Raw genomic sequence first — 18855 nt, forward strand, 5'->3', positions numbered from 1 at the left:
ACTGGCAATAAATAAGAATTTTCAGAATTAAAAGGAAAAATCCCAAACTACTATGGTTTTCTGAGTTTCCAAAAGAACTCATTTGTCTGGTGTTTGAGAAAAATAAATTGGCGTTGCGGCACCCACTTTCGAGCGACAATTCCCCTTCATGGGGGTAGATTTGTTTGATGTAGATGGTGTCGGCAATTAAGAATTAATTACCGACGAATTAAAATCAAAATGGCGATTAAGAGAAGGGAAAAATGAGAGAGGGGGCTGATAGTTGAATGTGAGAAGTTTCCAAAAATTTCAGACTATCTATCGGAAGTAAAACAAATTGATACAAAAATCTCGTTCTGTATTTAATTAAGTGTGACAAGTTTTTAATTGGTAGATAAGAGAGAAAAGCTTAATACGAAATTGAGGCAATTATTATTGATTAAGCACACACAAAATAAATGATAATGCGAATGTCATATTTATTATTATTCAGTCTAAGTTGCAAGACGCATTAAAGCCATTTCAATGATGTAATAAAGGAGCCTACAACTTTGCAACTTCTAAAAAAATGATCCTCTTAAAGCTAATTAAGAATTTTACTCAATTACGCGATAATTTCTTGTCAGACAGTTCATTTGCACTATTTGTAACAAACAACAAATTGGATATAACTGGTTCTACCTGGTCAAAGTTTAGAATGAAGGAACCATGTTTGGTACGTCAAACAAAATAAATATGGAACGAACAACAACAAAGGATGGATCATAGAATGAAGAAATGGACGAATCCAAAGTTTTCCCGTTTCTCTGGATACACTTTACATCTTCATTATTCCGTATGGGGTTAGTTGTAGGGTTCCTCCGAACTTTTGCAGTATGTTCAGACGTTTTCACGCCGTTTGGCATCTTCATCAGTATACTGTAGCATTAAAAGCCGAAAGGAATGATAAAAAGCACTGAAAAAATGGAAGCAAAATATCGAAAATAAAACTGACTAAAAACAAATCAATTGCAGAACTTCGTAATAAAACTACCTACAAAACACCCTGAGGATATTAGTTAGAGGGAGAAAGACTTTTATATTTCCCTTTTTTTCCTGTCTCAAAATTTTTATTTTTCCCTCCACAAGGTAATCCAACTGCCATGATTCACCATTGTTATTTCGTAAACTGCTAAAGTTCAAAGGACGACGAAATGAGGCGCAGGTCGTTAAATTTAATAGTAATGCAGGATTCGGAAAATGTGCGCTGATTTCATTCGGTTTATGGAGAAAGAGTCAAAATCTCTGAAAAACGGGTTTTTCGAAAAGAGTAAAAAAGGTTTTATTCTATTTGAAAAACCCATCGTCACATATTTTTATGAAAATTTCACCGAAGATCTCAACAAATTAAAAAAAAAAGCGCAAAATAGTACTTCGGAAACAAATTTGGGTGGCGCCAATAAAAGCAAAACCTCCGAAAAATGAAGATTTGAGCTTTCACTTTTTTTCTTCTGCATTTCTTAAAAAAAGAAAGCAAAGATAGAAGTTCGCCGCAGTATTTAAACGTAGCAAGTATTAAAGGTGCCTTACTGCGAAACTATTCTGGTTCCATTACATCGCAATATTGACCTATCAGGAAAGCTTTTAATTCGATTTTAAAAGCGTATTCCGTAGCATTTAGGGCGAAACTTGATACAAAAAACAGTGATTCAACTAAGTTAGAGATGTGTATGAAATCGTTCGGAAGATGGGGCAATGTGTCTTTAAGGGAGCTGCCATGTTTTTTAGGGATATTTTAGCTATAAATGCGAACATCAAAGTTGGAAAAATTAGAAAAATTTAGCACTAATTCGTCTTCCACTTTAATGCGCAGTTTTAATGGAAATATGAAGAATCGCCTATACGTCTGCAATTGTAGGTCGTCGATATTCGCTAGAATCGTAGATTTTATGGCTCATACAGCAGATATGGTACATCACATCAGAACAACTCTTCCTGAAGAATATATGTTGATTTATTCGAGGATTTATTGAGAATTAGAATTGGGAATAGAAAACTCGTGAGAACTTACTGGAGAAATGATAATAATAATTTAACAGTTTTATGAGGTTTAATTAGAAGCAAAAGACTTGTCATTAAAAGTGACTTTGATTTATTGGAAAATTTTAGCGTGAAAAACTCACTTGTCGCAGACTTTAGTTCGGAGCAATATTAAATGAGATATAAGGAGTCGTGACTTGTTCTCTCGCAGAGTGCCCCGCCTGAAGAGAGCTAAATAAAAAAAAAACGTTTTTGTCTCTCTAAAGGAAGCCAAAAACAAAAAATATATAACTGTCGATTTATAACCGAAAATTTATAGGAAAAGCGCCGCGAAAAATTCAATTTTCTCCTACGTGTTTGGAGAATAAGGCCCAAACGTAGGAAGAAAATATTTAAAACAACGGTTGCACGGGCTGGTAATAATGTAAACTTAAATGACAGTACCGGAAAAATACCACAAAAATATTGTGGTAAAATTATTTTTATTCTTTCTACGAACTCCTTCCTTACCCAATACTCGCTCTACTGACCATTAACTACCACGGACCCTAATGTCCATTTCATGGTGGATCAATACGTCGCGGAACACAAGTTTGTGTTGTTAAAGAAAAAGAACCCTCTACAGGATGATATAATTTATGCACGATAACGGCCTAAAAAAAAGACCCTTTTTAATGGGTGAACCAACCACATTACCATCATTTCAAGTAGGTAGGCGCATTTGAGTTCAAACAAAACCAAGCTGCAGTTGGGTTCCGTCGGTCAAAAACCGGATTTGGACTTAGTAAAAATCACACTTGTTTGCTGTTTAGAACTATTGCATGTATGGGAGAGCAAGTTGGATGTATAACTATGTAAATGGTACAAGAGTTGAGACCTACTTTATTACCATCAGATTTTGTTCAGCTGCTATTGGGTGAGAATGCCTAGTGTTACAACTAGGGTTACTAAATAATAAGAATTTTAGGCATGTGTACTTGTGCTTGGGTTATCTAAGGAATTAAGTAAGTATTTACATTTCCTGATAATCCAATCCATACCCGAGTAAGACAGAATTATTTAGGGCGATTATCGACGGCGAAATATGACTATAGAAAAAAAATCCGGCAGTCTCATTGCGGTATTAAATTGGGAAAATTTCAGAGAAACATGCCTGAAAGCTCCCATCTGGACCGATTCCACTCCTATATTGCATTTCATGCCTCGGAGAGGACGGCTCCGTTCTCTCCGCCACCTCTTGGTGCCTTGCCCTCTCCTCGGCCAGCTTCCTTTCCAACTGCTCCACATCCACATGAACACCCTCACTGTGGATACCGGGCGACCCGGTACCCGTCCACACCTTCTCATAAAATCTCACAGTTTCACGTAATTTTCCACTCGAAGGGCTTTGGGGAGATTCGGGAGGCCGTTTCGGGCCCTCCCCAATATCTTTTCGGGGTGCACTCATGCTGTCATATCATTAAGAATAATCACGGGATGAATTTCGCCATCGGCGTCGCATCTGTCAACAACTGCGATAGGACTGCGTGCCTCTCTTTCGTCGTTCGCGTACCGTTCGATACTGGAGAGTGACGCCAACGTGGAGAAAGGACGAGAAGTCGATGGGGAGCCTTGGAGGGATCATATCGACGCAGGATAATGGGTTTAGTCTGGCAGGATAACGCGACAAAATGACGTGTATAGACGAGAAAAATTCTGCCCTTTTTAGTTTTGAATGGAAGGAAAAATACAGAAACAATGTATGTATCGTATCGCGTCTTGACAAAATGGTGAATTGAGATTTGGTGAAATCTATATTGGTTGCAAATCGATCGCTTAAAAAGTCAGCAGGTCATAAGGTGGGAACAAATACTGTAAAATAAATTCTTGAGTGAAATAAAATTTGTAATTTGCTAGTACTAACTACTCGTATTACGGTATTTCGAACACTTACAAAATCTGCGGGAGGGGATGTACGACCAATGTAAATTTTATGTTTGTTTCTGGAGAAATAGTAAAAAATTATTTCATGGAATGTCGTGTGGTTTTTCAGCAAAATGAAGACTGACTTCCAATTTAACCAATGAAAAGTGATTCCAATTTGTTAAATAAAGCACGTTACAGAAGGCTAACGTGGAGGTGGTATACTCCATTTACATATACTTAGGTATAGATTTAATTTAATTGTCTATGGAGAAATATTTCCTTCTTTGGTTTTAATGTTATGGTAAAAATGCAGATACGGGAAAAAATTACGTCGTATCGTATCCTGATAAAATGGTGTATGGTAATTTATCTTTTTGAAAAGAAGTTGTCGTTTAAAGACGGTCAAGCAAAAATAAGTTGAATAAATTTTCAATAATGAAACCAAGTGTGGGTTTTTTCTCAAGGCGGGGCTGCTGCACCAAACTAGGTTATGCTGGCAGCTTGTGTGGCCGCACTAGGCAGTTGCTTTGTGCCTCGGAAACATTAACTTGATGTAAACTTGCTTAATGTTGCTTGGCGGGTGCGAGGACCACAATTTTGTTTTTAAATTGTAGTGGTCGAAAATTATCGTTTTGAGGAGCAACTGAATGGAAAACACTATGCATAGTGTGCCTGACAAATTGGTGATTATCTTGGAGCAATTGAGGCGTTAGAATTGAAATTTACATTTCAAGCACAACTGCCCCAGCCTATATATAAAAGATGAAAAAAAATTGTAGTAATATTTGTAGACGTACGAATTTCTGACATTCTTGGCAACGTCGTTATATAAATTTACTGTTAAAATTATACCGATGACAAAATGACAAAATTACATAATTCAATAAATATAATTGAATCCTAGAATTTTGTCTGGGAGAAGTTTATCCTAATGCTTTGGCAAGTAGTAAAAATTGAATTGTGCATAGGTGAGTATTAAATTTCGTGAGATAAAATGGGTATTTTTTCAACGGAGCATCAATGTTTTATCGATCGAGTCCACTTATTTACGTAACAGGCAATATTTCAACTAAATCTCACCAATCGAAGCACTATAGGAAAATGAATTATCGTCAAATTATTGCATCAATTTTAAAAATTATCTTTTAAACCGTTGCCCTCTGTAATTTATTTATATAAACGTTAACGGTGAAAAGAATTATGGCACCCACATCGAATAAACATTCAGAATTACGATAATTAGTTTATATATTCTAATTCTGAACTGTCATTTTTTACATAGATTTAATGGAAGAAATGGAAAAACGATGTCACTAAACTCGGGGTAAAACGGGTTACGCGGATAAACTACCCGCGCAACAATACAGACAATATTTTTAGTGACATTTACTCTTTGTAAATTTGTTATTTTATTACAATCGTATTTAAAATGTGAACTTGGTTTTCTGAAAAGGAACAGAACGTTGTGTTAATCTTAATGAGGTGTTTTAATAAAGAAAAGAAGCAGTCGTCTCCTTTTACAGGTACCTGCAGTACACGAAGTAAGTACTTATCTACCGGTTATCTCACTTGGTTAAATATTTATACTTTGAGTTGTTATAGTTTTAAAATTATATACATATTTATTTTTTCGCATTAAAACAATGATAAAATAAATTATATAAAAAACTAGCTATGGGATTTTTGGAGTCCCTCATGAACTACAACAAATCCAGTTTTTTTTCTCAATTTTTAACGTTTTTAGTGTTAGAAACTCGCTTACGCATTAGGAGTATTCATGTCGATAATGGCTAAAATTAAATCACCGGGCATTTTAAGTCATAATTTAATATTTGATCAACTGCTTGAGAAAGGAGTAAAAGTAGGCATTTTTCCTTTTAGAAATGTTATACGTTCAAACCATATAGTGAAATGGTATGAAGACCTCGTAATTCTTAATTAAATTTTTCGTTTCTGCTTAGTCTGCATAACTAATTCCTTCATGGTTTATAGCTATATTTCCGCGCAAAACACCAGAACGAGTGTTTTCGTTTTTTACAAGGTTTAAAAGCCCACTAATACAGTCCTCGGATAGATATGAAATCTCATGACTCGTTTTATGGCTGAAAAAACGGGAATTGCTGGATGTAGCGAAGGAATTTGAATTACTGATTCAGGTTTAAAACTTAAGGACTCATTTTGATTAAAATTTTATGGCGTTTTTACTCCGTAGGTACGAGGATAGTCCCAGGAGCATTCAACCTGACACAGAGATGGCGATTTTTTTATTGAAAATTTCCGTACATTACTAAGACCTAACCTTAAAAAGTATAATGTACCTCCCGTATTATCTTAGTTCTCATGGAATATTTCTTTTGAACATTTAGACACATCACAGAACAATTAAGCTATTTGCTACATTTAGATATTATCTCTTTGTTCATATACAGTAAATTCGTTCTAACGTAACTTGCTGGGGCAATGTTCTAAGTTCAGGCTAATCTACATACTACCCTTAATGACAAGCAGTAGCATATACGTAACTTGGAACCCCTTGAAAGGACAGATTCCCTACAGAAGTCACGCAGATTCGTCCTCAGAAACCGATAGTTAGTGCCTGGTGTTGTCTTGCTCTTGTACCATTGAGAAGTTGTATAAAAGTGTTGTATCTTAATTCTCGTATAATTCCCCACGGTCACATTATAAAAGCTTAAGTTTAAAGTCAATTTGTGCTTGTTTTGAACCCGTTTTAATTAACGCTTTTAAAGATTTTGTGATCATGGAAAAAACTGCTCATCGATACGCGATTCAATACTTTCATCTGACAGGTCTTGGTCTATCCAACATCACAGCGGAGTTAGATTCTATTCTGGGGGAAATGTGGTCCTTTGTTAGCAATTGAAAAAATGTCGGGTGAGACAGTCTTAACGTGGTTGCATGAGCTGCCAAGACTAACTCAGCAATAGTCGACGCCATCACACTCCAGATATTGTGGAGGAAATTCCCAAAACTATACTGGAAGATGGGCATGGAAGAAGTACTGCATATCACATTTTGACGAACAATTGGATATGAGAAAACTGCACGCAAGATGAATGCTGTGATTACTCACAATTGAATAAAAAACAGCACGGTGAGGAGGTTTCAAGGGAGTGTTTGGCAAAGTTTTGCAGCAATAAAGCCGAGTTTTTGAGTCGATTCATAACCATGGATGAAACATGGGTCCATCATTTCGCACCTGAGGCCAAAGAGCAGACAAAAAAATTAACTCAAAGGGGAGAATCGGCTCCAAAGAAGGCAAGAACCGTCCGATCTGCAAGAAAGTTGATAGCGTCAGTTTTTTGGAATGCACGTGGGATAATGTTTAATGATTGTCTCCGTAAAGAAAAAATAATAAACTGACAAAAATTATACATACAGTAGTGGCCATAAGTTTGGAAACTTTTTTAATATCGCTTTTATTTAAAATGAACGATTATAATTTGAAATTGTAAATATAAAATAGATTCTATTTTTAATACTTTATCAACATCCATGGTATATTGGTATTTATTGGAATTTGATTTGGAGTAAATATGAAATTTAAAAAAAAATGCGGACAAAAGTATGGAAACTATTTGCATTTTTTGATAAAACGAATCAAATAAAAGCTAAATTTATCGAATTTACACAGTATACAGTAGAATTCAATAAAAGTGACAATTCCAAAGCGTCATTTATTTGAAGAATTAAAACAGCGAGTTGCACAGTTGTTTAAGCAGGGGCACAAGCAGTGTGATATTGCTAGTTCTTTAAACGTACCCAAAGTAGCAATATCGAAAATATTGAAACGTTTTCATGAACGTGGTACAATAGAGAGATTTCCAAGACCAGGTAGGCCCAAATAGTTTCCAAAACGCACTCAAGAATTAATACGAAGGATGTCGAAAAAAAATCCACTATTAACTTCAACGGGTATTTCATGACTTCTTGCTGAAGAACACAACATGGTGGCATCGAGTCGCACGGTGCGAAGATTCTTGGTAGCTGGACGTTTGTTTGGAAGGATTGCTGTCAAAAAACCACTGATTTCCAAAAGAAATAGAAAGGCACGTCTTGCATTTGCTTGGCAACATATCTCCTGGTCACAGGAAAAATGGAATACAATCTTGTGGAGCGATGAAAGTAAATTTCAGTTATTTGGTAGTGATGGTATTCGATACGTAAGACGTCCGAAGAATGCAAGATTCGATTCTAAGTATCAATTGCCTACTGTAAAAAATGGCGGTGGAAATGTTATGGTGTGGGGGTGTTTTTCTGCGTCTGGGGTTGGGCCATTAATTAAAATAGAAGGGACTGTGGACCGATTCGTGTGCAAGGACATCTTAGCGAACCATATGCTCCCTTATGCAGAATGGGAAATGCCCTTGTCTTGGAGTTTTCAGCAAGACAATGACCCCAAGCACGCATCAAAACTGGTTAAAAATTGGTTTGAAGAAAATTGTGTCGCGAAAATGGAATGGCCGTCGCAGAGTCCAGATCTTAACCCGATCGAACATCTTTGGGAACACCTTGGAAGGCAAATTCGGAAAGAAAAAATTCATAGTTCACCACATTTATTCGAGGTTTTGGAAAGAGAATGCAAATTAATTCCAGTGGAAGTTTGCAGAAAACTGGTGTATTCTATGAACCAACGGTGTCGTGCAGTAATTAAAGGAAAAGGATTTGCCACAAAATATTGACACAATTTTGAAACAAAGGATATATTTTATAAGTTGCTGAAAATACATTATTGGTTTCCATACTTTTGTCTGCAATTAAAAAAAAAAATTTATATTTACTCCAAATCAAATTCCAATAAATACCAATATACCATGGATGTTGATAAAGTATTAAAAATAGATTCTATTTTATATTTACAATTTCAAATTATAATCGTTCATTTTAATAAAAGCGATATTAAAAAAGTTTCCAAACTTATGGCCACTACTGTATTTATTACAGTATTTGAGCTAAGAAATTCTGAAAAACCGACTACTTTGGCGAAAAATAAAGTCGCGTTTCATCAAGACGACGCACCAGTCCACTCGTTCGTTATCGCGATGGCCAAAATCGATAAATTAGGTTTCGAACTTTTTCCTTATCCACCCTACTCGCCAGATTTAGCCCCCTCCCGTTATTTTGTACTTCCAAATTGGAAAAAATAGCTCGTTGCAAAGAGATTTGCCAATAATGAATAGGTGGAACTCGAGGTTGGTGTCTGTTGCGAAACATACGAAACCTCTTCATAGAACGTCGCGGCGAAAAGTGTGTCAGTCTCAAAGGACATTATGTCGAGAATAACGCGATAATTTCCAAATTTTTTTTCTTCAAGTGTTAGGTCGGGTGCTCCCGGGACTGTCCTCGTAACTTTCCATCGGGTAAAATTGTACTTCGTCCCCGATTTTCAAAAATGTGATAAATGGTTTATGTATGTGCTAAATTCGCGTTTGCCTTGGCTATAAATATCTAGTAAACAGAATCTTATGTCATAGTTCACTTGACCGCGAACTTGCTTAATGAGATACATGTTAGCGACATACTCACTGCTATCGTTTATAATTTTATGATTATTGCAGGGATTTATTATCAGCCCACTTGTCACGTTTTCAATTAACCATTCGACGACCGAATAAAGCGACTGCACGGACGAGCACAGTGAGCTCGACCACTTTTCGGCGTTTTAAAACTCAAACCTCAAAACTCGTTTCGATACTCCCAAAAAAACCGAAATTTTACCCCTTATCTCGAAATGCGTATTTTATGTCTAAAAACAATACAGCGTTATCGATTTTTCAAATTAAGGGTGATCTCATCAAGGGGAGCCCCATGAAATGGAAGGTTTTCATTGTATTGACCTACTGACCGAGCACTACGATCGATACAAGTGGCCTGTGGTCAACAACATAAATAATAGGTCTACAAACATTGAAATGGATACGAGAGTTCATTAACCATTTACTGTGCTCGCAATTATGAAAATGAGTCGCAGTTGTAATGGGCATCTCGGGCGATAACAGATTTGAAGAAAGGTCCGCAGGACGGATTTAAAAAGGGCTCAGTCCTATCCCTTTCAGTCGAATTTTCTCTGAAATTCGGGGAGACTTCTCATTTGAACCTCGGGACGCTTACCGCCATAACCCCGTCAACTGCCGTGCTACTATCGCTATTTCTACTTTCGCAGAAAGCAAAGTCATGTTAATATGTCGCTTTTACCTAATTTTCCGGCAAACTCTCCACTTCCCAGATTTCCGAATTTCAACCTTGAACTGAACACTATGAGGAGGAAAAATGATAAATCGAAGAGATAACGAGCTACATATGCATTGTCGCTTTCTGTGACACATGAATTGATAGGTGCAAGTTTTGAAACAATGTAAAATGAGAACAAACCGTAGATCACTATTTTTCATATCGTGGGGCCACTTGACTCGTTGCAGTTGACGCTCATGCATCCCAATTCTTCAAATTAGGTAGCCGAATTACATAGTAGGTACCCTTGACATCCTTTAGCTCTTCCGTTACCGATTAAACTAATTAGCTTTTATATGATTAGATCAAAGGCGCAACCCATGTAACAATTTTTGATTGGATGTACTTAACTTGAACTGAACGTTTATTAAGCTTGAAGAAACCTTGGCGTGATTGTACATGCAAAGTTTCGAGAGTAGAGGGAAAAAATTGGGAAAAGGCTAGACAGTCCCGAGAATAGTCAATTAGGGAATGGACACGAAAGCTATCGAGTATTTTTCAGGTGAAGCGGCAACGCGGCGATACTCGTTCGTTTCAGCTCTTGGAACGCGCGTGACGATTGCATTCGGCTTACTGGATGTTAATAAAACGCTCTAATTAAAAGCGATGTTGCCGAAAGTTCAAAAATTCATTATTCGTGTGGATGTATTAAGGTTGTTCAAGACACTGCGTGAATTTTAGCATTGCCGTGCGTTAGAGTTTTCACAGAAATCATTATAACAAAAAGTTGAAGAAACCATAGACATGGCGACGTCGACTGTGAATTATTCAGATTTTTCCAAAGTATCTTCCCCATAATTAGAGGAAAAAATGTTGAGGGTCTCATGCACTTTGGCCATTTCTAGAGAGACCAAAAACGTCATCGAAACTTAATGTCTTAAAACATAGTAAAATGAAACTAAATTTTTGAACTTTGCTGATTTTGTGAAAGCAATTCCCAAGTAGGATAATTGCATGAATGAAATGTGAAGCGGAGCTGAAGGCAGCTGCCCTTTTCCAGGTAGAAATAGGTAAAAGACTTACTATTCCGCAGTGAATGGTTACAGTTCTATGAATGTTACCCCTAGAACTGCCTCTTTAAAGGGCCTTGCGTGAATTTGAAAATTTTAGAGTTTCAAAATGATAATTTACCTTAATAACATTTTTAATAAACGTAGAGAAAACTACGCTCTTTCCCATAAAAAAAACACGCCTCCGGCGTATCAGTAAAGAATCAGGAGTCATACAACTATTTACGTAGGTATACTGCGTAATATAGAAAAGAGGACATTCCGTAAAAATGGTTATATTTAAATAATTTTTAGGGTAATGGTTTGGGATGCCATTGAATATGGTAGCAGATCGCCTTCACTTTTTATTAGAGGCAGTATGAAAACCCAACGATACATCCAAAAAGTTATGGAACCTCATCTTGTGGCTTATCTAAAAAATCTTGTTAATCCAGTTTTCCAGCAAGACAATACACGATCACATGTGGCTAGGCTGAATATGGACTTCTTTCAATAAAATGCAATCAATTTGCTACCTTGGCCCGCTCAATCTCTAGACCTGTCACCGATTGAACATGTCTGGGGTATTGTAAGTAGAATGTTGCATAATTTACTCTATCCCCTACGAACCCTAGCTACACTATGTCATGCTGTCCAGTTAGCCTGGAATGAGATCACTCAAGGAGACATCACTCACCTCATTAAATCCATGCCTAGACGTGTACAGGCATGTATAAGACACCGAGGAAGACTGAAAAATTATGAATTTTTTTTGGTTTTTCACAATTAAATTTGTTCATTTTTTTAATGAAACATTTGTTTAAGCATACCAAAAATTATTCAAATAAAACCATTTTCGCGGGGTGTTTTCTATGTCACGCAGTATATATAACATTTTTCACAGAATTCTTCTCGAATTGGACACGATTTGTCTAGTATATGTGAAGCTTTCCCAGCGGGAACATTGCACAAATAAAACTTTCAACGAAGGCGAATGAAACTACGTTTTTCTCAAATCAAAAATACGTCAGAGGAGGATCAATCAATAAATAAAGGCTTTAGATCTATGAACTCTATTTCAGAGCTTCTCGAAATTTTCTTAAATATGTTTGCGTATTCAAGGATTTGAAAGGGGGAATTTGCCTCAACGAAGTATTCGGCAAGCATAGAGAAAACTACGTTATAACAGAAAAAAAAACTTAAAAGAGTCAAGAATGAATTGGAAGAAACAGATACGAACATTTTTCGGCGAGCTCCTGTCGGCTGCGATACAATTTACCTCGAGAATTTGAAGATTTCCAAGAGTTCTTGCAACAATTAGAGCATAATACTTCTTTACTATTTTTATTTGACTTCTTAACGTGTCTTGTTTGATTAACTAATCGATGGCCTTGATTTTAGTGCGTAATCGAAGAACCCTTTAACCATTTGCAGCTAGCGTCAGCTGCTTTAGTACTTAAAGTCATGAATGTTTCCCAGGATCTGATTTATGATTTTTCGACGCTTATTAAAGTGTTTTTCACTCTCAGTGCCGAAAGGTCCCGATGAAGAAAAATTTTACGTTTCTACTTACCGACTTTTTGTATATTCACCACTTTCTCATGGCATAGAGTACACTAAATCTGCTAGTGGTTCCTTTTTCAGAAATTGACCTTATTACCAGGTCTGTAAATATGAAACCGAAATCTTTTAATAAAAAGTATAACTTAACTGTGCAAAAATTATAAAAAATATTTTATTCGAAATATTTCCCATCGTTACATATAGATTTTTTCCATTTCTCTGGCAATTTGTGGATGCCACGCCAAAAGAACTGTTGTTCTTTTGAGGCAAACCGTTCATCGAGCCATTTTTGAACTGTTTCGTAAGAGGTGAAGTGCTGTTCTGCAAGAGCGTGTCCCATCGATGCAAATAAGTGATAATCGGATGGTGCTAAGTCGGGTGAATAAGCCGCATGCGATAGTACTTCCCAATGAAACGTCCCAATCGTTTCCTTCACCAGTTTTGCAGTGTGTGATGGTGCATTATCATGAAGCAATATCACCTTGTGCTGCCGTTCTTGGTATTCTGGTCGTCTTTCACGCAAAGCTCGATGCAAGTCCATCATTTGTTGTCGGTAACGTTCAGTATTAACTGTTTCTCCAGGTTTTAGCAGCTCATAACAAATTACACCTTTTTGATTCCACCAAACACAGAGCATTGTTTTCCGTCCATATCGATTTGGTCTTGCTGACGATGCTGATGGTTCGCCTGGAGTTACCCATGATTTTTTACGTTTGGGATTCTCAAAATAGATCCATTTTTCGTCACCAGTCACAATTCGATGAAGAAATGACTTTCTGTTATACCTGGTAAGCAACAATTGGCAAGTGATTGTTCGATTTTCTTGCTGTCTTTCATCGAGTTCCTGTGGAACCCATTTTCCTATCTTCTGAATTTTTCCCATAGCTTTCAAACGAATGGAAATGGCTTCTCGTGTCACATTTAATTGGTTCGCTAATTGTTGTTGCGTTTGAGCATCGTCCTCATCTAACAAAGCTCGCAACTCGCCGTCTTCAAACTTTTTCGGTGGTTTTCCACGCTCTTCGTTGTTGACGTCAAAATTGCCACTTTTGAATTTTTTAAACCACTCACAGCATTGTGATTTTCCAAGGGCATGTTCACCGTAAGCTTCAACAAGCATGCGATGTGAATCTGCAGCCGTTTTTTTCAAGTGGTAACAGAAAATCAATGCTGTCCGCAAATCGTAATTTGTAGGCACAAAATTCGACATACTCAAAGCTATTGCAAACTGTACTGCAGTATTGAACCAGTATTGTTATGATTTGAAAATCATTCTCAGATGTAAATAAGAGATATAGTGCCCTAATAACACAATAATATTACGTATATTGACCACTAGGGATATTTGGAGACAAATTCCGGTTTCATATTTACAGACCTGGTAAATGTAAAAAAGTCTGTCAACGTTAATGAAAAAAAAAGTGTCATACTGCACCGTTGCTTCTTAAGGATGCAAAATTGGACAGTGTCATGCAGAATGTGTGCCAAAAACTGATATGTCATTTTATGACACTTTAAGAAGTGGCTTTGTTGTTTTGCAAACTTTAGACGTTTCAAGCACGGAAGAAAAAACTGCTCTGAATGATTATATCATATTGTATAATGCGTTTACGTATTATGATATTCTTTCTTTGAAAGTTTGAAGCTGCAGCTGTTGCGAAAGTTTTACAGAGGCTCAGCCTCTTCTTGCCCTATTACCATTTTTTTTTAATTCTTGCCTTTTTTTAATGATAAATTAATCGAATTTCCATTTCTCTGCAAAAAGGAGAGGTACTCTACACGGAAAACAGAGAAACACGTGTGCTGCAACTATTTTTTATTTCCTTAAAATGATTAAAAATGTGACTCATCCTCTTTTTGCACCCAGGCACTCAATGATTAACGCTAAAAACTGTTGACATTCACACTTATAAAAGTAAATCGAATTTTATCGTTTTTGCGCAAATTCGAAAATATTATATTTCTAAAAAGCCATCTTCAGAAGTCCACCTTCAAGAGGTTGTAGCCCCGTTAAGAAGCAATTTTCGGGCCACGTTTATAGAAACTTTTTTTACTATTTTAATATCTAGAATCACCCGCCGAGATATTCTACTTTTGTTTGCGGACACTCGGTATAATTCCCGCAGCATTTCTTCCCGTAAATTTTCATAATAGAAGTAAATACCTTAAAGGACGATTTTCCATCCCATCCCTGGATTAGCGCTGAAATATTTAGGCCTTAGTGGAATTCCAAATATAAATACATACAGCGATAGAATCAGAGTGAAACCGGAAGAGTTGCGTCATTCCTCGCGTGTTCGCGTCTATTTTCGTGATGACAATCGCATGTTGGATGAAATAATTCGAAAAGCCGGAGTTTCTGTGGTTCCACTGTCAGATTTCGATATTTTTACGAAACGGATTGCATTACGAAAATAGACCACGATATCTCCCATGAAAAGGACATTCATGTGCAATCATTCAACGATTAAAATTTACAACACATCCAAAATCTAATCCTCTCCGGCTCGTCCATAAAATGACGCACCAACCTGAATTCGGGACGGTATGGGTGCGTCCAAAAAGTACAGGGCCACCCTCGGCGTTTCCTTAATACGAATGAAAAGAATTTTTAAGAAATACAATTTATTTGCGCAGACTTGAAAACAACCAATGTCTACAAATAATTCACAGATTTTGGGTAATTTTACACGCTGACTTTCAAAAAAACCGCAACACCAAGAAGAACGCATTGAAATTTTAGTATGATTTTAGACTTGTAAAGAGAAAAAAATGATAAAAATTTCAAGTTCGTATTTTAATGCGATATGAAGTTTTTCTTTACTTTTTTATCTGTGACGATCGTTCTTTTTGCAAATTTTTTTACAGGCGAATAGCGATAAAGGTATTATTGTTAGTACCATATTGAAGGTGTGGTAGTGCAAAATGCCTCGTGTACGCCAAAATGCAATTTATCGGCAGTCAACTCCCTTTGAAAGGGGAAAAATTGTTGGTATGCACGAGGCAGGTTTACCTTTCCGCGAAATTGCGCGTAGATTGGATCGAAACGCATCAACAGTGCTAAGAGCTTGGAGAGATTGGTCTAACGAAGGGTCAGTAAATCGTCATCGTGGTAGTGACCGTCCAAGAATGACGAACCGACGCGAAGACCGGCGACTTCGTCGTTCAGCGACAGGCGCCCCGTTTGAAACAATTCCGTCTCTTGGTGCTAACTGGGTAGCCACCCTAAATCGAAGGGTCTCCCTTGGTACGATGTATCGCAGAATTCGAAGTTTTGGACTAAATTCATATCGTCCTATGCTTCGGCTTCCATTATCACGAAACCACAGGGTGGCCCGACTGGAGTGGTGTCGTCTGAGAGTGCAATGGGTGGAGGAGTGGAGAAGAATCGTGTCCAGTGATGAGAGCCGATTTTGTTTATGGCGATCTGATGGACGGTTACGTGTTAGAAGACGCAGAGGAGAGCGATTAAATTTGGACTTTTTGGAAAGGCGTCATTCTGGTTTAACACCAAGTGTCATGGTTTGGGATGCCATCCAGTATGGTAGTCGATCTCCTCTTGTTTTCATTTATGATAGATTAAATGCTCAGAGGTGCATTAATAGTGTCTTAGAACCGGTTCTTGTACCGTACATGCACGACCATCGTGGAAGCACATTTTAACAAGATAATGCGCGACCACATGTAGCCAACGATACTTTGAGGTATTTGGAAGCTGAAAATTTAGATACTTTGCCTTGATCAGCTCGGTCTCCAGATTTGTCCCCAATAGAGCATGTATGGGATATAATGGGTCGGAGACTTCAACGTTTAGCTCGCCTTCCAGAAACCATAGATGAACTCCGCGAGCAGGTGCAGATTGCCTGGGATACAATACCACAGGAAGATATTGACAATTTAATTTTAAGCACGCCACGTCGCTTACAGGAATGTATTAATTTAAGAGGAGATACCACCCATTATTAAATTATTATTAAATTTTTTCACTTATTCACAATAATGTTCTTTTGATATTTTGATCGTTTTTATCTATTACCCGACCCAACGTAATGCCAGAATTTCAAACGTGTACAATGTGTTCTTCTTGGTGTTGCGGTTTTTTTGAAAGTCAGTGTAATTCAGCATTTTTATAACGGCAAAATGAAAAGTTCCTGTCCGAACGTACAGTGATGAACATAAGTATGGAAACATCTTCTTAATCCAAAACATTTACTAACACACTGTATATGAACAATAAAATAGTAAAATGTAGTGTATTCTCAAATGCCTTAAAAATTTTGTTCATAAATATTGGGACCCTTATCTACTTTCGCCTCAATTGAATTTTTCGAATAAGTCATTTGGTCCTTTTCGTAAGTATGGAAACATTTTATCATTCGGCTTTAGAGTGTCGCATTGAAGTTGGTAAGCAGTTATTTGGCATCTTTCAACAAAATTTAAAGTAACGTTCATTAATTAAAATGCCCCTGTGCAAATATTTCAGTTCTGATTTGAAGAAGAAAATTATATTGCTGTACCAAAGAGGAATAAAACAAATTGACATAGCAAAGTCACTTAACATCAACCGAGGAACAGTTAGCGAAATTGTCAATAAATTTTTAAGAAGAAGTACTGTAGATCCGGCTTTGAAAATAGGGAGACCACGAAAAACAAATAGGAAACTGGATAAAATCATCATTCGAAAGGCAAGAAGTGATCCCATGAAAACTGCCGTTGATATAAACAAGGAACTAAAAGAAGAATATCAGGATGTAATGGTGTCAAACGTGACTATTAGACGTCGTCTTTTGTCAGAAAACCTTCATGGCAGGCGTGCGGTTAAAAAACCTCTTCTTACAAAGCGGCACAGAGAAGCCAGATTAAAATTTGCTAGACAACATAAGGACTGGACAACAAATCAATGGTCTACGATTGTCTTTAGTGACGAAAGCAAATTTAACCTGTTTGGCATGGATTCTACTGGCTACGTAAGAAGACCTGTTGGTCAAAGATGTGACCCCAAGTACCTAGTGCCCACTGTTAAGCGTGGAGGTGGCAACGTGATATGTGTGGCACGGATCCTTTGACAAAGATTGATGGCAGAATGGATGCTCAATTGTATGTTCAAATATTGGAAACTAATTTGATACCATATGAATATGATCAACTGCCACTGATGTGGATTTTCCAACAAGACAACGATCCAAAGCACATATCTCGTTTGGTGAAGAATCGGTTTTCCGAACAAAAAATCCGCATGATGAGTTGGCCTTCACAATCACCTGATTTGAACCCAATAGAGAACCTTTGGAACTATTTGGATAAACAAATTAGGAAAAGGAATATTAAGAACAGGGCCGATTTGTGGAATGCATTGGAAGAAGAATGAGGACTAATCCCACCTGACTTTTGCGCAAGGCTCGTCGACTCAATGGGCAGAAGATGTTAAGCAGTGATTGACGCAAGAGACTATCCTACAAAATATTAAATATAACGTTAAGAACTTATTATTTTTTTCAAGCTTTAATATTTTTTATGTTATTACGAAAATGTTTCCATACTTATGTTCACCACTGTATAAGGCCTCATAAATTTTTGGTCAAAACAGCCTCACAATTTTATGATTTCCCCTTTCCTTTGTATGACGTTAAATACTCGATCCTTTTAACTTTCGATTAACCCTTGGAAAATTTCAGGGGAAATGCCATACCACTCTTCAATAATTTCTCTCTTCACCTTTTCGATGGTGGTAAACTGGCACGGTCCCTGATCGTAAACCTCGCAAGATAATTGTCCCCATAAATTTGCCGTTGGATTTAGATCTGGACTCTTCGTGGACCACTCCATGACATTGATGCCCGGAACACCATTGTTTTATAACACTATCCATGTGAATTAGGCTATTATGCTACTGAAAAAGGTATTTAAGCGCTGACAAGAAATCATCAATAGGCAAAAAGTTGTCTTCGAGGTGAGATCCATAATTGGGGGCATTCATTTTAGTCGATAGGAAAACGATATTGATCCGACCATTAAAAGAAAATTCTGCCCAAGTCATAACCATGTTCGTGCTGACGCTGGGAAAAGAACTGTTTTTCTCTTCTCAAATCCTTCCAGTAGTCATCCCAACCATTTGACCCGTCGAGATTGAAATTTTTTTATCTGGAAAAAT

General features: G+C 37.1%; 1 protein-coding gene across 10 annotated transcripts in view; it reads right to left on the bottom strand.

Moving 5' to 3' along the window:
• Msp300 (Muscle-specific protein 300 kDa) overlaps positions 1–18855 on the bottom strand; it is a 135175-nt gene that overhangs the window by 107749 nt on the left and 8571 nt on the right. For 9 of the 10 annotated variants that reach the window (XM_066301833.1, XM_066301853.1, XM_066301862.1 and 6 more), the window contains exon 1: positions 3152–3445. The exons of the other annotated variant lie outside the window; for it this stretch is intronic. In XM_066301833.1, the coding sequence (XP_066157930.1) occupies positions 3152–3445 (294 nt within the window). Of the gene's footprint in view, positions 1–3151; positions 3446–18855 lie in introns of those variants that run through there. 10 annotated transcript variants of the gene reach the window in all.

This window comes from Euwallacea fornicatus, chromosome 1 (assembly GCF_040115645.1).
Source record: "Euwallacea fornicatus isolate EFF26 chromosome 1, ASM4011564v1, whole genome shotgun sequence".
NCBI classification, from domain to species: Eukaryota; Metazoa; Arthropoda; class Insecta; order Coleoptera; family Curculionidae; genus Euwallacea; species Euwallacea fornicatus.